At 51.6% G+C, this 26,286-nt stretch overlaps 1 protein-coding gene across 6 annotated transcripts in view; it reads right to left on the reverse strand.

The window, feature by feature from the left end:
• The window catches only part of RILPL1 (Rab interacting lysosomal protein like 1), a 59,309-nt gene extending 33,371 nt beyond the window's left edge, over positions 1-25,938 (reverse strand). For all 6 annotated transcript variants that reach the window (XM_035258072.3, XM_035258076.3, XM_035258071.3 and 3 more), the window contains exons 1-2: positions 25,390-25,938; positions 16,102-16,252 (exon numbers count right to left, since the gene is read on the reverse strand). In XM_035258072.3, the coding sequence (XP_035113963.2) occupies positions 16,102-16,252; positions 25,390-25,698 (460 nt within the window). In that variant the 5' untranslated portion in view covers positions 25,699-25,938. The remainder of the gene's footprint in view (positions 1-16,101; positions 16,253-25,389) is intronic.
• Between the last annotated feature and the right edge of the window lie 348 nt (positions 25,939-26,286).

The following is a 26,286-nucleotide window of genomic DNA, read 5'->3' on the forward strand; positions in this document are numbered from 1 at the left end:
GAGGATCACCTGAGTTGGGGAGCTCGAGGTACAGTAAGCTACGATTGTGCCACTGCTCTTCAGCCTGGGCAGCAGAGAGACCCTGTCTCACAAAAGCAAAAAGCCCACTCACTGATGGGTCCACATTTAAAAGGGTGACTCTTATGAGTTCTCAATTTCCAAAAACCAAACACTGTATGATTCCATGTATATGCAGCTCAAAACAAGCCTGAATTAAGCTCTGGAGACAGAGATCAGAGTCAGGGTGATCTTGTGAAGTTTTGCCTAGGAAGGGACAAGAAGGTGCCGTCTGAGGTGAACTATTCTCTATCCTGACCCGAATATACATGCAAAAATTCAGAGAACCATACACTCAAAATGTGGTCAGTTTGGGCCGGGCATGGTGGCTCACGCCTGTAATCCCAGTACTTTGGGAGGCTGAGGTGGGCGAATCATGGTCAGGAGTTCGAGACCAGCCTGGCCAACATAGTGAAACCCTGTCTCTACTAAAAATACAAAAAATCAGCCAGGTATGGTGGTGAGCGCCTGTAATCCCAGCTACTCTGGAGGCTGAGGCAGGACAATCACTTGAGCCTGGGAGGCAGAGGTTGCAGTGAGCTGAGATCTTGCCACTGCACTCCAGCCTGAGCAACAGTGAAAGACTCTGCCTCAAAAAAAAAAAAAAAATGTGTTCACTCTAAGTTATACCTCAATTTAAAATGTTAAGGCTGGGCACAGTGCTCTTGCCTGTAATCCCAGCACTTTGGGAGGACAAGGTGGGAGGATCACTTGAGCCCAGGAGTTAGAAGCTGCGGTGAGCTATGATGCATTGCTGCACTCCACCTGGTGACAAAGTGAAACCCCTGTCTAAAAAAAAGTTGTTAAAAAAACAATAGCCAAGGCCAGGTGTGGTGGCTCATACCTGTGATCCTAGCACTTTAGGAGGCTGAGGAGGGTGGATCACTGGAGGTCAGGAATTGGAGACCATCTTGGCCAAGAAGGTAAAACCTTGTCTCTACCAAAACTACAAAAATGAGCCAGAAATCACTTAAACCCAGAAGGCAGAGGCTACGGTGAGCCAAGACTCTGCCACTGCACTTCAGCCTGGGCAACAGAGCCAGACTCTGTCTGAAAACAAACAAACAATAGCCAAGAGGTGGAAGCAAGCTCAATGTCCATCAACAGGTGAATGCAGAAAGAAACTGAGGTCTGTCCATACAATGGAGTGTTACTCCGCCTGGAAAAAGGAAGGAAATCACCTGGGCACAGTGGCTCAAGCTTGTAATCCCGGCACTTTGGGAGGCTGAGGTGGGTGGATCACCTGAGGTTGGGAGTTCAAGACCAAGCCTCACCAACATGGCAAAACCCCAACTCTACTAAAAATACAAAATTAGCCAGGCGTGGTGGCACATGCCTGTAATTCCAGCTGCTCAGGAGGTTGAGGCAGGAGAATCGGTTGAATCCAGGAGGCAAACGTTACAGTTAGCCGAGATCGTGCCATTGCATTCCAGCCTGGGCAACAAGAACGAAATTCTGTCTCAAAAAAAAAAAGGAAGGAAGGAAATCCTGTCACATGCTGCCACATGGATGAACCCTGAAGACCTCATGCTCCATGAAAAAGCCAGGCACAAGGGACAAACGCTGTGATTCCACTTATAGTAGGAGCTCCCGGGAGAAGTCAAACCCACAGAGACAGGAAACAGCATGCTGGGGCTAGCGGGGGTTGCTACTGATGGATGTGGGGCTTCCGTGTGGCCAGATGAAAGCGCCCTGTGCTCTCCTGTCTACGCTCTGCACGCAGTAAACACCGCTGTCCTGTGCACTGCAGGGGGTAGTTCTGCGATGTGTTTTCCACCGGACTGTTTAAAAGGAAAAGATAAGAAAATCTAGCAGGGACAACTGATCTCCTCCTGCTGACGGGGGAGATGAGGTCAACTGGGCCCGGAGCTGAGGCCAGGCCTTCGTGGGGCAGGGGCTCCCGATGAGGAAGACTGGGGGAGATGGGAAGGCCCCCCCCCGACCCCTGGGTGGCCCAGTGGCAGGGCAGGGCAGGGCGAGGCGAGATGTAAGCAGGCAGCAGCAGGCATTGCTCTGTGTCCCTCTTCTCTAAGCACAGAACCCGCGACCAAGCTGGGGCCCCTGCCTACAGCAGTGAAGTGGGCCCTCTCCAGGCGCCTCCCTCAGCTCTGCTCTCCCACCTCTGGCCACGGGTCCTGTGAGGGATCCCCGGGTCACCTCGGGGCCGCCTGTACCCTCTCTCCTCTCTGTGCCCCTGGGGCCACTGCTGCAGAGCAGTGCTGGGTTTAACTGGTAGGACCCAGGGATGCGGCTGACACCTTCCAGAAAGGCGACCTTCGGGCACATGGTGGGGTGTGGTGTGAAGTGTGTGTGTGTGTGTGTGTGTGTGTGGTCTGTGTGTGTGTGGTGTATGTGTATGTGGTATGAGTGTGATGTGTGAGGCCTGTGTGTGTGAGGTCTGTGTGTGTAAGATCTGTGTGTGAATGTGAGGTTTGTGTCTGTGTGGTGTATGTGTGTGTGGTGTGAGTGTGGTGTATATGTGTGTGTGGTGTATGTAGTGTGTGAGGTCTGTGTGTGGTGTGTGAGGTCTGTATGTGGTGTGTGAGGTCTGTGTGTGGTGTGAGTGTGAGGTCTGTGTGTGTGGTGTGAGTGTGAGGTCTGTGTGTGTGGTGTGTGAGGTCTATGTATGTGGTATATGTGTGTGTGTGTGGTGTGAATGTGAGGTCTGTGTGTGGTGTGTGTGAGGTCTGTGTGTGGTGTGAGTGTGAGGTCTGTGTGTGTGGTGTGTGAGGTCTGTGTGTGTGGTGTGTGAGGTCTATGTATGTGGTATATATGTGTGTGTGCATGTGTGTGTGTGGTGTGAATGTGAGGTCTGTGTGTGGTGTGAGTGTGAGGTCTGTGTGTGTGGTGTGAGTGTGAGGTCTGTGTGTGTGGTGTGTGAGGTCTATGTATGTGGTATATATGTGTGTGTGTGCATGTGTGTGTGTGGTGTGAATGTGAGGTCTGTGTGTGTGGTGTGAGTGTGAGGTCTATGTATGTGGTATATATATGTGTGTGTGCATGTGTGTGTGTGGTGTGAATGTGAGGTCTGTGTGTGGTGTGAGTGTGAGGTCTGTGTGTGTGGTGTGTGAGGTCTGTGTGTGTGGTGTGTGAGGTCTATGTATGTGGTATATGTGTGTGTGTGCATGTGTGTGTGTGGTGTGAATGTGAGGTCTGTGTGTGGTGTGAGTGTGAGGTCTGTGTGTGGTGTGTGAGGTCTGTGTGTGTGGTGTGAGTGTGAGGTCTGTGTGTGTGGTGTGTGAGGTCTATGTATGTGGTATATATGTGTGTGTGTGCATGTGTGTGTGTGGTGTGAATGTGAGGTCTGTGTGTGGTGTGTGAGCCTGTGGTGTGTGCAGTATGAGTGTATGTCTATGTGTATGTGTGGTGTGAGTGTGAGGTCTGTGTGTGTGGTGTGCGAGGTCTGTGTGTGTGGTGTGTGAGGTCTATATATGTGGTATATATGTGTGTGTGTGCATGTGTGTGTGTGGTGTGAATGTGAGGTCTGTGTGGTGTGTGAGCCTGTGGTGTGTGCAGTATGAGTGTATGTCTATGTGTATGTGTGGTGTGTGTGTGAGGTCTGTGTGTGTAAGATGTGTGTGAATGTGAGGTTTGTGTCTGTGTGGTGTATGTGTGTGTGGTGTGAGTGTGGTGTATATGTGTGTGTGGTGTATGTAGTGTAAGTGTGAGGTCTGTGTGTGGTGTGTGAGGTCTGTATGTGGTGTGTGAGGTCTGTGTGTGGTGTGAGTGTGAGGTCTATGTGTGTAGTGTGTGAGGTCTGTGTGTGTGGTGTGTGAGGTGTGAATGTGAGGTCTGTGTGTGGTGTGTGAGCCTGTGGTGTGTGCAGTATGAGTGTATGTCTATGTGTATGTGTGGTTTGAGTGTGAGGTATGTGTGTGTGTGGTGTGTCTCTGTGTGTGGCATATGTGTGTGTCTGTGTGGTGTGTGCGGCATGTGTCTGTGTGTGGCATGTGTGTGTGTCTCTGTGTGTGTGTGATGTGTGTGTGTGGCATATGTGCGTGTTGTGTGTGTGGCATGTGTGTATCTGTGTGTGGTGTGTGCGTGTGGCGTGTGTCTGTGTGGCATGTGTGTCTGTGTGTGTGTGATGTGTGCCTGTATGTGATGTGTATGTGTGATGTGTATGTGTGTGATGTGTGTTTGGAGGCTGAAGTCCCATGTAGACAGTCAGTGCCAAAGCCACAAAGTCCCCTCACCCCCACTTGCTGTCTGAACACCTGTCCCCACATGCCCTGGCTGGGGCGCCACCCCTAGTCGTTTCCTCCTTGCTGGGGCTGTCTTGGCTCCCGGTGAGGGAGGGAGGGAGGGAGGCAAGCCTGCGGAGACCGGGTGCCTGGGTCTGTGTGGAAACCCAGCAGCCTCATCGCCCTCCTGGGCAGCAGCCATAGGAGCTGTGAGACTGAGGCAAGAGCCTGGTGCCTGAGGCCAGATTTCCTGGCCTCCAATCGCAGCTTCGCCTCTTAGCTGCTTTCCCCTCAGGCCCCAGTTCTCCCTTGAGACGCCTGTACACGGTTCATCTATGTGAAGTGCTCACAACAGAGGGGCCCAGGGCCAAAGTGTCTAAGTGTCTCTAAGTGGCGGCTGTCATTTTATTCTGCCACAGGAAGAGCAGGCCTCCCTGCTTCTGAGGTCACTGCTAAGAGAAGGTGCAAGAGTGCTTTGCAAAACTCAAAGAAGCCCAAGTATTCTTAACAGACGCTGTTCAAAGCTGGCAGGGTGGTCAGCCATCACAGACACCAGCAATTCAGGATCCGGGGACCTAGATTTGAAGACGTATTTGGGGCTGGGCGCGGTGGCTCTCGCCTGTAATCCCAGCACTTTGGGAGGCTGAGGCAGGAAGATGACAAGGTCAAGAGATGGAGACCATCCTGGCCAACATGGTGAAACCCCATCTCTACTAAAAATATAAAAATTAGCTGGGTGTTGTGGTGCATGCCTGTAATCCCAGCTCCTTGGGAAACTGAGGCAGGAGAATCACTTGAACCTGGGAGGCGGAGGTTGCAGTGAGCTAAGATCATGCCACTGCACTCCAGCCTGGGTGACAGACTCCATCTCAAAAACAAAAGAGACACTTGGGCAGGGTTACGACAGAGAAACTGGTCTCTGGCCGGCCACAGCAGCCACGTATATGGGAGTGAGAAGCTGGCAGTGAGCTAACGTCCACCAGCAAGACACCGTCCGGGCAGTGTCCCACCACGGGACACGATGTGCCGTGGAAAACACTGAGACAGACGGTTAAGTGACAAGGTTCACAGCAGCACTATTCACAACAGCCAAAAGATGGAGGCAACCCGACGTCCCCCAGCTGAGAATGGATAAACAACGCATCTGTCCACACAGCAGAGGTCGGTTGAGGCGAACGAGGAGAGCAGCTCTGCTACCGCACGGATGAACCTCCAAAACAACGCGGGTGAAAGGCCAGCACCCAGGGTTGCATGGAGGGTGATTCCGTTGGCAGGAAATGTCCAGAACAGGCAAATCCACAGAGGCAGAAAGCAGATGAGAGGCTGCCAGGGGCTCTACCTGCAGGGAGGGAGGGCAGAGACGAGAGGCTGCGGAGAGACCCAGCAGGTGCAGAGTCCCCTGAGGAAAGCAGTGAAAACGTTTCCGAACAAAACAGGTAATGTTTGAACAACACTGTGATTAATTAAAAAACAAAATTTTTTTTTGAGACAGTTTTGCTCTTGTTGCCCAGGTGAAAGTGCAATGGCACAATCTCAGCTCACCACAACCTCTGCCTCCCAGGTTCAAGTGATTCTCCTGCCTCAGCCTCCCAAGTAGCTGGGACTACAGGTGCACGCCACCACGCTTGGTTAATTTTTTATTTTTGGTAGAGACGGGATTTCTCCATGTTGGTCAGGCTGGTGTTGAACTCCCCATCTCAGGTGATCCGCCCACCTCGGCCTCCCAAAGTGCTGGGATTACAAGTGTGAGCCATTCTGCCCAGCCAAAAAAAAAATTTTTTTTTTGAGGCAGAGTCTCACTCTGTCTGTCACCCAGGCTGGAGTACAGTCGTGCAATAGTAGAGATGGGTTTCTCCATGTTGGCTCACTGCAACCTCTGACTCCTGGGTTCAAGCGATTCTCCTGCCTCAGCCTCCTGAGTACCTGGGATTACAGGCACACGCCACCATGCCTGGCTAATTTTTGTATTTTTAGTAGAGACAATGTTTCACCACGTTGGCCAGCTGGTCTCAAACTCCTGACCTCAAGTGATGCGCCTGCCTCAGATTCCCAAACTGCTGGGATTACAGGTGTGATCCACCACACCTGGCCCGTTGTGAATGAATTAAATGATATACGACATGCTACTGAACTGCGCACTTTAAAATTGTTAATTGTGTATTACGTGAATTCACCTCAATAAAAAAAAGATAACCAAAACAACAAATATATAAATACATTTAAAAATAAAAAAAAGACAGGCTCTTGCTCTGTTGCCCAGGCTAGAGTGCAGTGGTGCAATCAGGCTGCTGCAGCCTTGACCTCCTGGGCTCAAGAGAATCTCCCACCTGAGCCTCCTGCGTAGCTGGGACTACAGGTGCGCACCACCATACACGGCTAACTTTAAAAATTTTTTGTAGAGACAGGGTCTTACTATGCGGCCCAGGATCTCACTATGTTGCCCAGACTGGTCTCAAATTCCTGGTCTCAAGCAATCCTCCTGCCTCCCAACGTATTTAATTTTATAAATTAAACAGGACAAGTAACAATTCATATAGCACAATCTCTTTTATAAAAAAAAAAACTAAACACAGAATTTCTGTGTAGATGCATGGAAAGGGAAGGTTTTCCCTTTGGCAGTGCAGTGGGGGTGACGAAAGGGGAGTGGCATGTTTTATTTGACTCTTACACAATAAGAGTAAATATGTACTAGGGTGATTTTTTGTTTTTCATCTTGTTTTGTCTTAAGACAGAGTCTTGCTCTGTCACCAGGCTGGAGTGCAATGGTGTGATCTCGACTCACTGCAACCTCCAGGTCCTGGGTTCAAGTGATTCTCCTGCCTCAGCCTCCTGAGTAGCTGGGACTACAGGTGCACACTACCGTGTCCAGCTAATTTTTGTATTTTTAGTAGAGACCAAGTTTCACCATCCTGGCTAGGATGGTCTCCATCTCTTGACCCGTCATCCTCCTGCCTTGGCCTCCCAAAGTGCTGGGATTACAGGCATGAGCCACTGTGCCCAGCCTATAGTGTTTTTTTTTTTTTTTAAAGCCAAACACCAGTCCAGGCGCAGTGGCTCACACCTGTAATCCCAGCACTTTGGGAGGCTGAGGTGGACGGATCACCTGAGGTCAGAAGTTTGAGACCAGACTGACCAACATGGAGAAACCCCGTCTCTACTAAAAATACAAAAGTAGCTGGGCGTGGTGCACATCCCTGTAGTCCCAGCCACTCGGGAGGCTGAGGCAGGAGAACTGCTTGAACCCAGAAGGCAGAGGCTGCAGTGAGCCGAGATTGCTCTGTTGCACCTGGGCAACAAGAGCAAAACTCCGTCTCAAAAAGAAAAAAGAAAATGCCCAGAGATGATTGAGCAACTTGGCTGAGATCTCACTGCTATTTAGTGGTCATGTGGGAGCTGTAATCTGGATCTCTTCATTCCAGACCAGTGTGTTTTTCAGCCCATCAGAGGCAGCAAGGCACCTTCCCCGTGGGAATGATGATGACAGCTCGCATTTCCCCCGAAGTTGGCCTCAGATCACCTGGGCCCGTGTTTACACCGCTGCTCTTTGATGTGCCTTTGCTACCACAGACATCCTGGCTGACTGGCTCTACACTGGAAGCCCAGATCCTCGCCTAAGGGCAGGATAACCCTGAGGTGTAACTTACGTTCCAGACTCCCCAGGGGCTCCGGCTGAGGCCACCTTCCCCGGACTCTGCTGAGATCATGGCCCTGCTCAGCTTCCTCTCGCTTTCCTCGTCCTGCTTTCTCCACTCCCTCCCTTCTGGGGGTGCTTCTTTCATAAGTCAGTTTCGTGGGAATCCTTGTCTCAGGATCCCCTTCTGGAAGAATCTGGGAATCCTTGTCTCAGGATCCCCTTCTGGAAGAATCTGACCTAGACAGTGCCAGGCATGGTGGCTCTAGATTGCTGTAATCCCAGGGACCCAGAACCTCAGAATGCAGCCTTATTTGAAAACAGGGTATTTGCAGATGAAGTCACGGTGAATGAGGGGTGTGCCCTAAATCCAATGCCTGGTGTCTGTCCTCATAAGACAAAGGAGGTTGAATGCGGTGGCTCACACCTGTAATCCCGGCACTTCAGGCGACCAAGGCAGGCGGATCACGTGAGCCCAGGAGTTCCAGACCAGCTGGGCAACATGGTGAAATCCTGTCTCTACAAAAAGCCCAAAAATTAGCTGGATATGGTAGCACAGGCCTGTAGTCCCAGCTACTTGGGAGGCAGGAGGGTCACCTGAGCACGGGAGGCAGAGTTTGCAGTGAGCTGAGATCGCACCACTGCACTCCAGCCTGGGGGGACAAAGTGAGACCCTATCTCAAAACAAAAAACAAACAAACAAAAAAACCCCATTAAACAACAAAAGATAAAGGAAAGGGAGATGAGACACACACATGGAGGAAAAGTGTGGCCACAGAGGCAGAGGCTGGCATGGTGGAGCCGCAGGCGAGGATTCTGGCAGCCCGCAGAGGCAAGACGGGACTCCTCCTGAGAGGGGCTGGAGAGAGCACGGCCTTGCTGACTCCCGCCTATGCACCTCTGGCCTCCAAACTATGAGAATAAACTGTTTCCGGCCACCCAGTTTGTGGTCATTAGTTATGGCAGCCTCCAAGAAGCCGACACAGCAAACACGGAGAAAGGCCCAGAGAGAGACGGCACAGCAATTTTTTTTTTTTCTGAGAGAGTCTCACTCTGTTGCCCAGGCTGGAGTGCCGTGGCACAATCTCAGCTCACTGCAACCTCCACCTCCCGGGTTCAAGCAATTCCCATGCCTCAGCCTCCTGAAGCTGGGATTACAGGTGCGTACCACCACATCTGGCTACTTTTTGTATTTTTTGTAGAGATGGGGCTTCACCATTTTGCCCAGGCTGGTCTTGAACTCCTGGTCTCAAGTGATCCACCTGCCTCAGTCTCCCAAACTTCTGGAATAACAGGCATGAGCCACTGTACTTCTGAGAGCACGGCTGAGCCCTGTGTGTCCAATTCGTCAGCCACCAGCAGCCACTGAGCACTTAAAATGGGGCCCATCCAAATGGACATGTGAGCATAAAATACACATTACCGGCCGGGTGCGGTGGCTCATGCCTATACCTTGGCCAGTACTTTGGGAGGCCAAGGCGGGCAGATCATGAGGTCAGGAGGTGGGGACCATCCTGGCTAACACAGTGAAATCCTATCTCTACTAAAAATACAAAAAAATTAGCAGGACATGGTGGCATACGCCTGTAGTCCCAGCTACTCGGGAGGCTGAGGCAGGAGAATCGCTTGAACCCAGGAGGCAGAGGTTGCAGTGAGCCAAAACAATGCCACTGCACTCCAGCCCTGGAAACAGAAGGAGACTCCATCTCAAAAAAAAAAAGGCCAGGCACAGTGGCTCACGCCTATAATCCCAGCACTTTGGGAGGTTCAGGCGAGCGGATCACGAGGTCAGGAGTTCGAGACCAGCTTGGCCAACATAGTGAAATCCCATCTCTACTAAAAATACAAAAATTAGCCGGGTGTGGTAGCAAGCGCCTGTGGTCCCAGCTACTCGGGAAGCTGAGGCCTGCAGGAGAATCACTTGAACCTGGGAGGTGGAGGTTGTGGTGAGCCGAGATCACGCCACTGCGTGAGACAACAGAGTGAGACAACTCCATCTCAAAACAGAAAAGAAATTACTTTCATCTGTTTCTTTTTACTTTTTCTAATGTGTCAAGTAGAAGAATTCCAGTTACTTCTCTTTTATTGCACAGTGTTGTTCCGTAATGGTCTTCAGACAATGACAATGTGGTCAGTTTTCCTCCTCCCCTGGTGACTAAGCTGTTCCTTTAGAGCCCAAAGATTTTTTTCCAGACCCATGAGCAAATCTGTATATCGCATTCCCAGCGCGATGGCTGCATACCTGCAGTTCATTTCTGCATGTGCTAACAAGTTTCTGTGTGCTGCCCTCCAGCTGACACGGTACATTTCCACAAACAGCCGGCAAGGAAGCGCTTTTTCATCTGGAGATTTCCAAGGGTAGAGGAGCCTGCCAGGTGCCTCTGAGCACAGTGCCCTGGATGAACTGCTGGGAAAGCCACACTATTCCACACAGGGCTGGCTCCTCTTAGCACCCCTCACTCCTCACACAGGACTCAGACGACTGCACCCCTGAGTCCTCAGTCTGCCCCTGGCCTCTGCCCGGCATATGCTCAGCCCTCACTTCCCGGGCTCTAACTTCTCCCAGGGACCTCGTCTGCCCCAGGTCTGTTCCCCTCACAGGTGGAAGGCATGCTTTTGTCCTTGTTCCCATGGTTTCCCATGCAAAATAAAAATAACCACGAAAGGCATGCCTGGCATCTGCTGGGTCTCTCCTCTCAGGCGGGGGGAGTGGGGTTTGCCGCTGTGTGCCTCCCAAGCTAACCCTTTGGGAGCCAGACCCACGCTAGATGCCATTTAAGTGCGTCTCAGATCACTCACGTGTGGGCTGATTCATGACAAGCCCAAAAGGGATCTGGAAGGCTGTGGAAGCAAAGCAAAGCTTCCCGCACGGAGGGTGCTGTGAGCATGCGTGTACCGACATGTATGGAAGCGGCTCAGAGCCCTGAGGTCCAGGGCCCGTGGGTCACTGAGGCCTCTGGACACCCTGCAGAAGTGTCGGAAGTTTAACATAGTTCCCCTATGGCCCAGCAATTCCACTCCTAGGTATACACCCCACAGAACTGAAAACGTAGGTCCACACCAAAGCTTGAACACAATGTTCACAGCAGCAGAATTCACAACAGCCAAAAGGTGGTGACATGTCACAAGTCCATCCACAGGTGAGTGGGCAAACAAAATGTGGCATAGCTATAGAACGGAATATGATTCAGACATGAAAGGAAAGGCCAGGCACAGTGGCTCACGCCTGTAATCCCAGCACTTTGGGAGGCCGAGGTGGGCGATCACCTGAGGTTGGGAGTTCGAGACCAGCAAGGCCAACATGACGAAACCCCGTCTCTACTAAAAATACAAAAAATTAGCTGGGCATGGTGGGGCACACCTGTAGTCCCAGCTATTCAGGAGGATGAGGTGAGAGGCTCAGTTGAACCTGGGAAGCAGAGGCTGCAGTGAGCTGAGATCGTGTCACTGCACTCCAGCCTGGGCCACAGAGGGGAAAAAAAAAGGAATGAAGCCTGACATACGCTACAATGACAATGTGGATGCACCCCGAAAACATGATGCCAAATGAAAGAAGCCAGTCACAAAGACTGCACAGCATATGACTCCATTATATGAAATGTCCCCTTTAGGCAAACATAGGCAGAAAGCAGATGAGTGGGTGCTTACCGCTGGGGGTGGGGGTGGGATGGGATTGGAGGATGGTGTTTCTTTTGGGGGTAAAAAAAATGTTCTGAAATTGTGGTGATGGGGGCACAAATCTGTGAATAGACTAAACACCACTGAACTGTACACTTAAATAATATTTTTTCTTTTTTTGTTTTAAAGAAACAAGGTCTGTCTATGTTTCCCAGGCTGATCTCAAACTCTTGAGCTCAAGAGATCCTCCTGTCTCAGCGTCCCAAAGTTCTGAGATTACAGGCATGAGCCACTGCACCTGGCTGAATTGTACACTTAATTTATTTATTTAGAGACAGAGTCTCATTCTGTCACCCAGGCTGGAGTGCAGTGGTACCACCTTGGCTCACTGCAACCTCCACCTCCTGGGTTCAAGTGATTCTCCTGCCTCAGCCTCCTGAGTAGCTGGGATTACAGGCGCGCACCACCATGCCTGGCTAATTTTACATTTTTAGTAGACCTTGTCTCAAAAAACAAACATGGATGGGTGCAGTGGCTCACACCTGTAATCCCAGCACTTTGGGAGGCCAAGGTTGGCAGATTACCTAAGGTCAGAACTTCAAGGCTAGCCTGGCCGACATGGTAAAATCCCATCTCTATTAAAAATACAAATATGGGGCCGGGCACGGTGGCTCACGCCTGTAATCCCAGCACTTTGGGAGGCTGAGGTGGGTGGATCACGAGGTCAAGAGATCGAGACCATCCTGGTCAACATGGTGAAACCCCGTCTCTACTAAAAACAAAAAATTAGCTGGGCATGGTGGCACACGCCTGTAATCCCAGCTACTCGGGAAGCTGAGGCAGGAGAACTGCTTGAACCCAGGAGGCGGAGGTTGCGGTGAGCTGAGATCGCGCCATTGCACTCCAGCCTGGGTAACAAGGGCGAAACTCTGTCTAAAAAAAAAAAAAAATACAAATATTGGCTGGACATGGTGGCATGTGCTTGTAGTCCCAGCTACTCAGGAGGCTGAGGAGAGAGGACCATCTGAACCTGGGGAGCAGAGGTTGCAGCGAGCCGAGATTGCACCATTGCACTCCAGCCTGGGTGACACAGCAAGACTCCATCTCAGAAAAAAAAAAAAGTCCTCTTTCTTGGGCTTCTGAAGGAAACTGGGACAGGGTTTCAGAGTCCTTCAGGCGCAGGCTGACTTTGCTGCTAGAAAACTTTCTAATGTCCAAGTCACTGCAGCAGGAAGATCCAGGCCCCAGCCTATGCCTTCCTGCCCAGCCTCCAACCTGGCAAAGCCCAGAAAAGGCACAGAGCAGGCACTCCATCAGAGATAACAGAGACAAAGGGTGACCAAAGGAACGCATGGCAGCCCTCTGTCTGTCATAAGCTCCCGGGCGGTGGAGTGCCACAGCGGCCCAATCCATGGTGGGCACGGTTTCAGTCTCCTCCCAGCCTTACCCACATGGTCTCCTGCAGCCCTGGGTCAAGGGGTCCGAGAGAAACATAAGCCTTCCTTCAGGGAGCTGATTTCAGACGATCTGGGTCCCACTTCTGACTCTGCCACTAACTTGCTGTGTGACCTTGAGCAAATCACTCTCCCTCTCTGTCTACACTTTTCTCATCTATTCAGTAAGCATGCTGAACTGGATCATGATAACCCGTAGTATTACTAGCTAATACTTGCTGAGTATTTTCTGTGTACCAGGTAAGATTCTAAGTGGTCTGTACAGATTCACTGATTTTACCCTCATGACAAGCTTATGAGGGAGGTATGGTCATTTCCCCCATTTTTACATGCGGGGCAACTGAGGCACATGAAGGTCACGTGACTTGATCAAAGTTACATAGCAGGGAGATTTCCGGTTCGGGACTCAAACCTGGGCTGCCTGGCTCCAGAGACAGTGCATACAACCAGGAAAGCATTTGTTTTCATTGTTACTAATTAATTCTCAACAAAGGACATCCAAGGAAAAGAGAATCCAGACGTGGATCAAACTTTTCCTTTTTGCTTGGTTCCCACAGTCCTTTTCAGTGCCAAATCACATTTTTTTTTTGAGACAGTCTTGCTCTGTCACCCAGGCTGCAATGCAGTAATGCAATCTCAGCTCACTGCAACCTCCACCTCCCAAGTTCAATTGAATCTCCTGCCTCATCCTCCCAAGTCACTAAGAACAGGTGCGTGCCACCACAATCTGTTTTTTTGAGACAGAATCTCGCTGTCACCCAGGCTGGAGTGCAGTGTCGCGATCTCAGCTCGCTGCAACCTCCACCTCCCGAGTTCAATTGAATCTCCTGCCTCAGTCTCCCGAGTCGCTAAGAACAGGTGCGTGCCACCACAATAGGCTAATTTTTTGGGTTTTTTTGAGTCAGAATCTCGCTGACACCCAGGCTGGAGTGCAGTGGTGCAATCTCAGCTCACTGCAACCTCCGCCTCCCAGGTTCAAGTGATTCTCCTGCTTTAGCCTCCTGAGGAGCTGGGACTACAGGCACCCACCACCACACCCAGCTAATTTTTGTATTTTTAGTAGAGATGGGGTTTCACCATGTTGGACAGGATGGTCTCAATCTCTTGACCTCATGACTCACCCGCCTCCGCCTCCCAAAGTGCTGGGATTACAGGCGTGAGCCACTGCGCCCAGTCTAATTTTTGTATTTTTAGTAGAGACGGAATTTCACCATGTTGGCCAGACTGGTCTCAAACTCCTGACCTCAAATGGTCCACCTGCCTCGGTCTCCCAAAGTGCTGGGATTACAGGCAGGAGCCACTGCACCCAGCCTAATTTTTGTATTTTTAGTAGAGACGGAGTTTCACCATGTTGGCCAGACTGGTCTCAAACTCCTGACCTCAAATGATCCACCTGCCTCGGTCTCCCAAAGTGCTGGGATTACAGGCATGAGCTGCCGCACCCGGCCTTCAGTGCCATACTTGATTCTGCAGAGAGGTAACCACACGTTCTGAAGTTCAGCACCCAGCCCAGGTCCATCCCTATCCCATCAAACAAGAGGAGGAGGCTCATGTGGTAAACCAAGGAGTTTCTGAGACAGAAGCGATGACCCTGAGATTCCTTGGGGTGAGTGAGTGGCAGGAGGTACCCCTGCTTTAGTGAGCAGAGCAGATGCCGCCCACAGCCCTGCCTGGCCCAAACCTTGCAGCCTGTCTGTCCTTTTCCCAGCACCAGAGAAGCTTACCGGATGAGTGACAGTTCACGGGCTCCAGCGCCACTCAGGTCTGGGATGCCATCCCAGGTTACTCACTGGTAAGCATGTGCCTGTGACAAGAGCCTCCAATCTCTTCCCACCACAAGGTTTAGAATAAAATCCAAACCTTGGCCTCTAAGGAGCTACGTGACCTGACCCCTGTGACCTCATCTCCAACCACTCAATCATCTTCTGACACATTAGCCTTCTTTATTTTTTATGAATTTTTTTGACGTGGTCTCACTGGAGACCACGTGGTCAGGCTGGAGTGCAGTGGCATGATCTTAGCTCACTGCAGCCTCGACCTCCTGGGCTCAAGATATCCTCCTGCCTCAGCCCTCTAAGTAGCTTAGACTACAGGCGTGCACCACTGGACCTGGCTAATTTTTTTTGAGACAGAGTCTTGCTCTGTCACCCAGGCTGGAGTGCAATGGCGCAGTCTCTGCTCACTGCAACCTCCACCTCCCAAATCCAAGTGATTCTCCTGCCTCAGCCTCCGGAGTAGCCTGGATTACAGGTGCCCACCACTATGCCTGGCTAATTTGTTTTGTATTTTTAGTGGAGACGGGGTTTCAACATGTTGGCCAGGTTGGTCTCAAACTCCTGAGCCTGGGATGTGCCCACCTCAGCCTCCCAAAGTGTTGAGATTACAGGCGTGAGAGCCACTGCGCCTGGCCAGACCTGGCTACTTTTTAAAAAACATTTTAGTAGAGATGATGTCTCACTATGTTGCCCAGGCTAGTCTCAAACTCCCAAGTAATCCTCCTGCTTCAGCCTCCCAAAGTGCTGGGATCACAGGTGTGAGCCACTGTGCCCGGCCTACATTGGCCTTCTTGGTTTCCCTCGAATGCTCATGTCCCAGGGACCTTTCGCAATGACTGTCCCCTCCACCTCCCCACTCAACACATGCAGATAGGTGAGTGGCTCACTCTGCTACTTCATTAGGGCTCAAACATGACCTCGTCGGAGGCCTTCCCTGGTAACTGTATCTGAAGACGTCCTTACCAAGTCACTCTGTCACATGCCCCACTGACCGCAGCTCTCCCGGAGCATGGGTGCCCCTGGACCTGTGGCATCTGTGTGTTTACATTTAACGCCCTTTCTCCTCTGCAAAGCACACAAGCTTCCCAAGGGCAGGGTCTCTGTCGTGTTTAACACGTATCCCAGGGCCAAGAGAGGAACCTCACAAACAGACGGGAAGCTGTGATAGTTTGCTGCAAGAATCTCGGTGTCACCATCTGTAAACTGAGGCTACATGATGCTTCTCTGGCAGGGCTATGGGGCAAGTCAACATGACACAGGAGGCAAAGGGCCTTGGGCACCAGCCAGCACCGCATCAATGTCCAGGGGCGGTGGCGACAATCACTGATGTGGGCGATGAGAAAAGGAACGGCCGGCCCCTCGCATTGGCGCCGGCCCCCACTTACCCTCATGCTTCTGGAACTCCTCCTCTGAGAAGTTGACGTCCTTGTGGGAGAGGTTGGTCATAAGCTGCTTGTTCTCCTCCTGCAGCTGGGCGATCTGGGAGAGGAGGTCCTGAGCCTCCCCTCGCCACACATCCTCCACCAGCTCCAGCTCCTGCCAAGGCGAGGGGACAGCACGGGGTCACTGCCTGCCCAGGGCAGCAGCCTTACCCACCCTGACCCTAAGGGCGGCTTGGATTGCCGGGACTTTGGGCCTTCCCCTTCCTTGTGAGAACTGGGAATCAGGCATCTGGGTTGGCAAGGCCACCATGAGCCCCATATGGTACTTTTGCAAGAAACAGAAGGCACCCTTCTTTGGGGCAGATGCCTGCGTTTATGCTGCTAGGACCTGGCCCAGTTAGAACTGCCCCAAGGACAACCACAAAGCTGGTGCCACGTCTTGGAGCTTTCTTCAGAGAGGGCAGAGCAGCCCCAGGATGTGCGGGTCCTAACATTCTCAACCTCTGGGGGCACGTCCTTGACTCTGGACAGTTGGGACAAACCTCTCTCCACAGGAGCCAGAGGGCTCGAAAATCCTGGGGGTGCCGAGGCAGACAGGGTCCTCCTGCCCCAGAGTTCCTTAGGTATCTGATCCAGGTCTCTCTCCACAGGGTCTTCAACCACTGACCTGACCACCCTGAGCCTCAGTTTCTCTCAGTAGGGGAACCAAAACAAAGGCTCACTAGGTGAATGTGAGAATAAATAAAATCAGTCTATTAAAGTTACCTTGTGAGTGACTGTGGTCAGAGAAATAGACAATGACAAGTGCTGACAAGGAGAGGAAGAAACAGCAGCGCTCCCACGCCGCTGGTGGGAATGGAAAATGGTGCGGACATTCTGGAAAACACTGGCAGTTTCGCAAAACATGAACACAGTTACCACAGGACCTAGCAACTCCAGTCCTTGGATCGGCTCAAGAGGTGTGAACACAAGTCCACATGAAAACGTGTGCAGGGAAATGCTCCTCACAGCATTCTTCCTAGTAGCCAAAACGCAGAAACAGCACATCCATACAGTGGAATACTATTTGGCCACTAAAAGGAATGAAAGTCTGACATACGCTACAACATAGGTGGACCCTGAAAACATTATGGAAAGAAGCCAGACACAAAAGGTCAAATGTTATATGATCAGTTTTAAAAAATGTCCAATATCAGCAAATCCATAGAGATAGGAAGCAGGGCGAGGCACAGTGGCTCACGCCTGTAATTCCAGCACTTTGGGAGGCCGAGATGGGTGGATCACTTGAGGTCAGAAGTTTGAGACCAACCTGGCCAACAAGGTGAAACCCCATCTCTACTAAAAATATAAAAATCAGCTTGGCGGCCGGGCGTGGTGGCTCACACCTGAAATCTAAGCACTTGGAGGCCAAGGTGGATGGATCACCTGAGGTCAGGAGTTCAAGACCAGCAGGACCAACATGGTGAAACCCCGTCTTTTTTTTTAAATATATATATATAAATTAGCTTGGCATGGTGGTAGGCACCTGTAATCCCAGCTACTCCGGAGGCTGAGGGTGGAGAATCGCTTAAACCCAGGAAGTGGAGGTTGCAGTCAGCCGAGATTGCACCATTGCATTCCAGCCTAGGTAACAAGAGGAAAATTCCATCTCAAAAAAAAAAAATATATATATATATACATATATACATATACATATACATGTACATGTACATGTCAGGCGTGGTGGCTCACGCCTGTAATTCCAGCACTTTGGGAGGCTGAGGTGGGTGGATCACCTGAGGTCAGGAGTTCGAGACTGGACTGACCAACATGGTGAAACCCCGTCACTACTAAATACAAAAAATGACCCAGACATGGTAGTGCATGCCTGTAGTCCCAGCTACTTGGGAGGCTACGGCAGGAGAATTCTTGAACCCAGGAGGTGGAGGCTGCAGTGGCTGAGACTGAGCCATTGCACTCCAGCCTAGGCAACAAGAGCTAAAATCTGTCACAAAATGAAAGAAAAAGAGAAAAAGGAAAAGAAAAAAAGAGAGAAAAAGGAAGCAGACAGGTTGTCTAGAGCCAGCGTGCTAGAGGGAAGATGAAGAATGACTGTGAATAGGTATAGATTTTCTTTTGGGGGTGATGAAAATGTTCTAAAATTGATGGTGGCAGGGTGCAGTGGCTCACACCTGGAATCCCAACACTTTGAGAGGCCAAGGCGGGTGGATCACTTGAGGTAAGGATTTCGAGACCAACCTGGCCAACATGGCAAAACCCCATCTCTACTAAAAACACAAAAAATTAGCCAGGTGTGGTGGTGGGCACCTGTAATCCCAGCTACTTCGGAAGCTCAGGCAGGAGAATTGCTTGAACCTGGGAGGTGGATGCTACAGTGAACCGAGATCAAGCCATTGCACTCCAGCCTGAGCAACAGAATGAGATTCCATCTCAAAAAATAAAATAAAATAGTAAAATAGGCAAGGCACAGTGGCTCACACCTGCAATCCCAGCACTTTGGGAGGCAGGTGGATCACCTGAGGTCAGGAGTTCAAGACCAGCCTGGTCAACATGGCAAAACCCCATCTCTACAAAAATATAAAAATTAGCTGGGTATGGTGGTATGTGCCTGTAATCCCAGATACTCGGGAGGCTGAGGTGGGAGAACTGCTTGAACCTGGGAGGCAAAGGCTGCAGTGAGCCGAGATCGCGCCACTGCACTCCAGCCTGGGCCACAGAGTGAGACTCCATCTCGAAAAATGTAAAATAAAATAAAATAAATAGTGGTTCAAGGCATTGACACCGGAGCCTGTTGACCCAAGTTTGAATCCTGTTCCAGCTGCTTACTAGCTGACCCTGGTAAGTTATTCAACCTTCCGGTGCCCTGGAAATGAGGAGAACAATGTAGGATCTGCCAGGAAGGGTGGGTGTGAGGATTAAACAGTTACTATGAGTAAAGTGCCCAGAACATGCCCAGCCACCAGAAAGCACTAACAACATGTAATCTCTGTTCCATCCCTACCACCCATCACAAGCGGCCAGGTGGCCGCATGCTAGGCATGCCTCTGTCCATCTGCTAAATAAATTCTCAGACCCACCTCCTTTGTCAGAACCTGTAGCACTGGGGACGAGAGGAGTAATAGCCTAGTACTGGCACCGAGGGTTCAAGGTCACCAGGGGAGGTGAAGGGCAGGGTGGGGGGCGGCAGTCGTGGGGGAGGGATGGGGAGGGCATGCTGACCTTCCCACAAGCAGGTGGGGCTTGGAAGCAAATGAGGCACATCCAGCCCTGTTCCTCTCTGCTCCCAGTGGGCATCGGCTGGGCTCACAGATGCTCAGAGAACATCAGTCAAGTGTAACTGGCTGGGGCAGGCAGAATAACAGCTTCCAAAGTCCTCCAGGTCCTAGTCTCTGAGAATATGTTGCCTTACGTGGCAAAGGGGACTGCGCAGAGATGATTAAGTTAGGGACTTAGGCACGGTGTGGTGGGTTATACCTATCACACCAGTAATTTAGGGGGCTGAGGTGGGAGCACTGCTTTAGGCCAGGAGTTCAAGAACAGCTTCGGCAACATGGCAAAACCCCGTCTCTACAAAAAATTTAAAAATTAGCTGGTTGTGGTAACGCATGCCTGTAGTCCCAGCTCTTGGGAGGCTGAGGTGGGAGGATCGCTTGAGCACAGGAGGTGGAGGCTACAATGAGCTGTGATTGCGCCACAGCGCTCCAGCCTGGGTGACAGAGCGAGATGCCATCTTTTTTTATTAAAAAATAAAAAAGGCTTTTGAGGCTGGGCATGGTGGCTCACATCTGTAATCCCAGCACTTTGGGAGGCCAAAGCAGGAGAATCATTTGAGCTCAGGAGTTCAAGACCAGCCTGGCCAACACAGAGAAACTCTTATCTACTAAAAATTAAAAAATTAGGTGAATGTGGTGGTGTGTACCTGAAATCTCAGCTACTAAAGAGGCTGAGGCACAAGAATCACTTGAACCCGGGAGGCGGAGGTTGCAGTGAGCAGAGATTGTGCAGCCTGGGTGACAGAGTGAAACTGTGTCTCAAAAAAAAAAGGCTCTTGAGATGGGGTGATGATTCTGGATTATCTGGTGGGCTGATGTCATCCCAGGGTCTTCGTGAGAGGTAGGAAGGCAGGTCAGCATTAGAGGAATGTGAAGGAGATGGGAAGATGCCCCACTGCTGGCTTTGCAGACAGAGGAAGGGGCCACGAGCCAGGGAATGCCGAGTCCATAAGCTGGGGAAGGCAAAGAAACGGATCCTCCTCCGCAGCCCCCCAAAGGAGTGGAGACATCCTGACATCTTGATTTTAACTCAGTGAGACCCACTTCCGACTTCTGACCTCCAGAAATTTCTCCAGTATTACCCATGTTGATAGGACCCATATGCTTCTATAATACTGTATGACACTGTAGCCATAATATTGAATTACCCAGTTCGATAAGACAATACATTTCTGGCCAGGCGTGGTGGGTCACACCTGTAATCCCAGTACTCTGGGAGGCTGAGGCAGGGGAATGGCTTGAGCCCAGGAGTTTGTGACCAGCCTGGGCAACATGGCAAAACCTCATCTCGGCTAAAAATTAAAAAAATAGCCGGGTGTGATGGCACACTCCTGCAGTTCAGCTACTTGGGAGGCTGAGGCGGCAGTGAACCATGGTCATGCCCAGTACTTAAGCCTGGGCAATGTCTCAAAAAAAAAAGAGAACACATTTGTGCTGTTTTGAGCCAATAAGTTTGTGGTAATTTGTTACAGCAGCCACAGGGATGAATACAGACCTTCACCCTCAGTTCTTTTTTTTATTTCTCTCAATGAACTGAAGTCGATGCCGGGATGCCAATTCTTGCCCCTGAGTTGACCACTCAGAATCTCATGCTGCCTCTATACCAGCTCAAAGCCTCTCCCGAGAGGCCGGCCCTAATCAGTCATCTCCTTCACCTGCCCTCAGCACCAAAAGTCCGCAAATCCCTCAGCCGAGCCCAGCACCTTCCTGACTCATCTCCCAGTCCTCTTCCTCACTCGCTCTGCTCCAGCCACACTGACTCTGTGTTCCTCAAACAAGCCAAATGCATTCCAACCTCAGGATCTTTGCACCTGCCATGTCTTCTGCCTAGAACGCCTCTCCCCCAGATCAATCTGTGGCTGGCTCCTACCCCTCATTCAGGTCTCAACTCAGATGTCGCCTCCTCAGAGAAGGCTTCCTGACTGCCCCACATGTTAGACCGCCACCCTAGCCAGTCTCTTTCATGTCTCCCAGTTTTATTTTCTTTATGGCACTTATAAGCTGATTTTTGTTATGTTTTGTTTTGTTTTGAGACAAAGTCTCACTCTGTCGCCCAGGCTGGAGTGCAGTGGCACAATCCTGGCTCCCTGCAACCTCCACCTCCTGGGTTTAAGAGATTTTCCTGCCTCAGCCTCTTGAGTAGCTGGGACTACAGGCGTGTGCTACCACACCCGGCTAATTTTTGTATTTTTAGTAGAGACAGGGTTTCACCATGTTGGTCGGGCTGGTCTTGAACTCATGTCCTTGTGATCCACCCGCCTCAGCCTCCCAAAGTGCTGGGATTTCAGGTGTGAGCCACCGCACCCGGCCGAATTTTTATATTTTTAGTAGACACAGAGTTTCTCCATGTTGGCCAGGCTGGTCTCAAACTCCTAACCTCAAGTGATCCAGCTGCCTTGGCCTCCCAAACTGCCGGGATTACAGGCATGAACCACTGCACCCAGCCTGACTTTTTTTTTTTTTTAATCTATCTCGGCTGGGCACAGTGGCTCATGCCTGTAGTCCCAGCACTTTGGGAGGACAAGACAGGAGGACTGCTTGAGCCCAGGAGTTCAAGACTAGCCTGGGCAACATAGTGAGACCTTGTCTCTGAATGGAAAAAAATTACAGCATGCCTGTAATCTTAGCTCGTCAGGAGGCTGAGGCAGGAGGATCTCTTGAGCCCAGTTGGTCAAGGCTACAGTAAGCTGTGATGCCATCACTGCACTCTGGGCTGGATGATACACCCCTAACTCAAGATTAAAAAGGACAAAAAAACTCTATCTCCTCCTCATGCTAGAACTGTACCATCCCATGGAAAAGCCACTAGCCACACGTGGCTGTTGAGCATTTGGCACGTGGCTGGTCTGAGTGGAAGTGGGCAGCAGGATTAAAGGCACGCCAGATTTCAAGGATGTAGTAGAAAAAAGAGTGCAAAATGGTGAATGATAAGTTTTTATACCGATTACATGTTGAAATGAAAAGAACTTGGATATGCTGAGTCCTATAAGATATATTAAAATGAACCTCACTTTTTGTGGTTGTTTTTTATTTTTTTATTCGACTCCTAGCAAAGATCTCATTTATGTTGCTGTTGGTTTTGAGACAGAGTCTCGCTCTGTCACCCAGGCTGGGATGTGGTGGTATGATCCTGACTCACTGCAACCTCTGTCTCCCAGGTTCAAGCCATTCTCCTGCCTCAGCCTTCCGAATAGCTAGGATTATAGGCAAGCGCCACCACACCCAGCTAGTTTTTGTATTTTTGGTAGAAATGGGGTTTTGCCATGTTGGCCAGGCCGGTCTTGGATTCCTGACCTCAAGTGATCGGCCCGCCTTGGCCTCCCGAAGTGCTGGGATTACAGGTGTGAGCCACTGTACCTGGCCAACCTCACTATTTTTTATTAACATGGCAAAGCGACATCATATTTCTCTAGTATAGCACTGCACTAAAAAGTCAGGCTCATCAGGGCCAAAGCCTCATCTGTCATGGTCATTACTGTCTCCCCAGTGTCTAGAACAGTGCCTGGCACACAGTATGCACTCAGTAAATATATTTACTGAACAAGTGAATGAATAGCACAGTCTGATATGTTATACGCCATTGGTCAGCCCAGCCATTGCTTTCTAGAATCTATTTGTGTTTTTCCTTTCTTCCTCATTATCCACCTGCTGCCTGACATGAAATTTTGCTTTTCTCTGCAGAGCCATGGCACCGAGAAGGTCACTGTGCTCACTATGGCCTGTCAAAAGGGTTGCAGACTGAGCAACAAGACAGAACATGATAGATCTGTGGCCTGCGTCACTTCCAGAGCAGTGGAAGTGAGCGAGTGGGTCTATTGGGAGGATTAGGGGGAAGACAGTATATGTGTTTTACTGGAGCCATAATTGCTAAAAGATAGAGAGAGAAGGAAGAAGGGGGAAGAGGAAGGGGAAAGGGAAGAGAAAAGGAGGCAAACAGACTAAATCAGGACATGCCAAGAAGATTTTTGTGAAAATATCACCTTGAAGAGCCTTTGAGACTGCAGAAAAGAAAAAAAAAAATCATACAAGTCTCTCTCCATCCCAGGAATGTGAAGTAAAGGGGTCTGGGCTGGGTGGGATTGAGGAGAGGTCATCCCCAGTGTAAGTGAACAAGCGCTGGCCCTGGGCGCACAGCGATCACTTCCCCGCTGACTGTGTTCCAGAGGCAAGTGCCGCTGCTGAGAATTCCACGTGACTTCAGGCCTGGTGGCCTCCAACGGCTTCCAGGGGTGTCTCCAGCCCCCCCGCAACAGAACTAAAGAGCCCCAGTGGGGGGACAGTATAGACACCAGGACTTCTGTGTGATCTGAGCAAAGCCCCTTGGTCCCTGTTAATAACGAGAGGATTTCCAAGATCTCTTGCCTCCTTGACCCTCTAGGAGCGATGGAGGCCTGTAGGGTAGGAGTAGAGGTGCTTAGCGTGGGGATGGTTTCCTAATACAAGCCTGTGAGCACCTCATTGAATGTCTCTCCTATAAAGAATTTTAACACTTCTAAAGGCCTATAAAGAATTTTAATACTTGTAAAGCCCTTGCTATGGGCAGGTTCTGTCCTGAACGGTTTCTGTGTCTTTTATATTAACTCCTTTAAACCTCATCACGATTCTTCGAGGGGGTACTATTACTATTCCATTTTAGAACTGAGCAAATGGAAGCACAGGGATACCGGGTGATTTGCCCAAGGTCAACACAGCCTGTAAGTGGTAGGGTTTGGAACCAGGCTATCTAGCTCCAAAATCCCCGCTTCTAGGAGTCCTGAAATTAATTATAGCACACAGCATTTTCAGGCTCCCAGAGTGACCTTGGAATGCTGGTCAACTCTTGGGAGCCGGAGTTTCCTTCCTGTCCCTAGGGCATAGGGACCCATGAGGACAAACACAGTCAAACATGGCAATAGTGCCAGTACCAGTGGATCTGCCCTCAGGTTAAGGGTTCAGACCCAGCTTTGGCTATTTTCCTCCAAAACACAGAGATCCATCCAAGTACACAATTGGGGATGCCCTGCCCCTGAGGTTCAGAGAAGTCAGTTGTATTTCCTGAGGCTGAACAGCAAGCTGGAGACTGCTCAGGCAGACTGATCCCTCAAGGAAAGGTGTTTCCTCCCATTCTCACTCTGAAGGGGCTGCAAGAGCATCCCTGGCTGAGGTTAGGGCAGGAAACCACATGTCTTTCACTTCCTTTTCACCAGGAACCTCGTCTGGACTCCAGGCCCAGTGGGGAGACCCTGATTCAGAGAGGCTCCTGTTCCCAGGCAGAGGCTCAGCCTTAAAGCTGCCCCAAATCATCCCTTTCCCCCAATTCAAACAGGGTGGAGAGGAGACACAGGGCCTGGGTCTCTCTCACCACTAACTTGGGATAAATCCCTCCTCCCACTGTGACTCTCGGTTTCCTCATCTGTAAAATGAAGATAATCCCTACAGAATCCTGTGAGGATTAAGGATAAAATCAAAGAGGAGAGAACACTCCCTGCCACAGGTTCATAAGCTAGGGGAGTCTCGGGAAGAAAGTTGCAAATATGAACCCAGAGACTGGGAGTCAGGAAGCTCAGTGGGTGGAGGTCAAATTCCCTTTGCTCTGGGGAGACTAGTGGTGGAGATGAAGAAGGGGGCCTGATGTCACATCTTCTTGGGTAACACAGGAGGGCAAGGGACTTATTTCATATCTGGAAAAAAATACTATCTAAGCACTTAGCTTATATGGTCCCATTTAATTCTTCTAAGGTGGGTCCTATTTTGATCACTATTTGACAGGTGAGGACATAAGGCACAGAGGGGTTAAGTAATTTACCCAAAGTCACACAGCTATTAAACAGTAAAGGTGGGAATGAACTCCAGAGAACAGCTCTTTATCTCTCGGGTGGTATCTGCCAGCTACAGGGCCTCCCTCCCTCCCCACGTCGGGTCTCCTCTGGTCCGGTCCCTGAACACACACGCGTGCGCACCCACAGCTGCCCAAGGTGGAAGGGCCCTTGGGTCCCCGCGGGCCCACTGCCCGGACGGGAAGACCGAGGCCACCGCCCACCTTCTGGTGCTTGCGCTCCTTCTCGATGCGGTCCATCCTCTCCAGGCGCAGGCGATCCAGCTCCAGGCGCAGCTCGTCCAGCTCGGGCGCGACGTGGTGGCGGCTGACCAGCACCTCCAAAATCTCCAGGACGCGCACGACCTTGGGCATGAGGCGCGCGATGGCCTCGCAGCCGTGCTGGTCGATGACCCGCTCGAACTCGTGGCCCACGAGAGACGCGATGTCGTACACGTCCATGACGGTCAGCTCTGCCACGTTCTTCTCCAGCGCCGACTCGGCCGCCAGCGCCGACCCCCGCTCCTCCTCCATGGCCGCCCTCCCGGCCTGTCCCCCGCCCCGCAAACTCGTGCAACTCCTAAACTTGCCGCTGTCGAGGGCCGCGCCGGCCGGGCCCAGCCTGGGCCGCGGGCGGGCGCGCTCAGCGGGCGCGGGGGCTAGGGCGCAGCGAGCGGCGGGCGGCGGGCGCGGGCACGGGCGGCGGCGCGGGGTGCGCGGGGTGCACGGGGCAGCGGTCTGGGCACCGGGCTCGGCCGGGAGCTGCTCCCGAGTGGGCGGCGGCGGCGGCGGAGGCGGAGGCGGGGAGGGCGCGCGCGTGCGCAGGCCCGCGGCGCCTCCCAAGTTGAGATCCGAGTTGCGCTCAGTGGAGCCGGGCCCGGCGCCCCGGAGCGGTGCTGGCCGGAGGGGAGGCCGCGCGCTGGGCCCGAAAGGAAGGGCGGCCCGCGGCTCCTCCGGGAAACTTTGGCAGCGGCGGCGGCGAGGCCGGGTGACCGCTCCCCCCGCGGGGAGGCTGCGCGCCCCGCCCCGATCCCGGCCTCGCCAGGGGCGCGCCCGCCTTCCGCCGCCCGGGGGCGCCCCGGGGTCCCCCCCAGCGCCGACTCCGCGGCCTGCACCCCGGAT

The sequence above is a fragment of the Callithrix jacchus genome, chromosome 9, assembly GCF_049354715.1.
Source record: "Callithrix jacchus isolate 240 chromosome 9, calJac240_pri, whole genome shotgun sequence".
In the NCBI taxonomy this organism is placed as follows: Eukaryota; Metazoa; Chordata; class Mammalia; order Primates; family Cebidae; genus Callithrix; species Callithrix jacchus.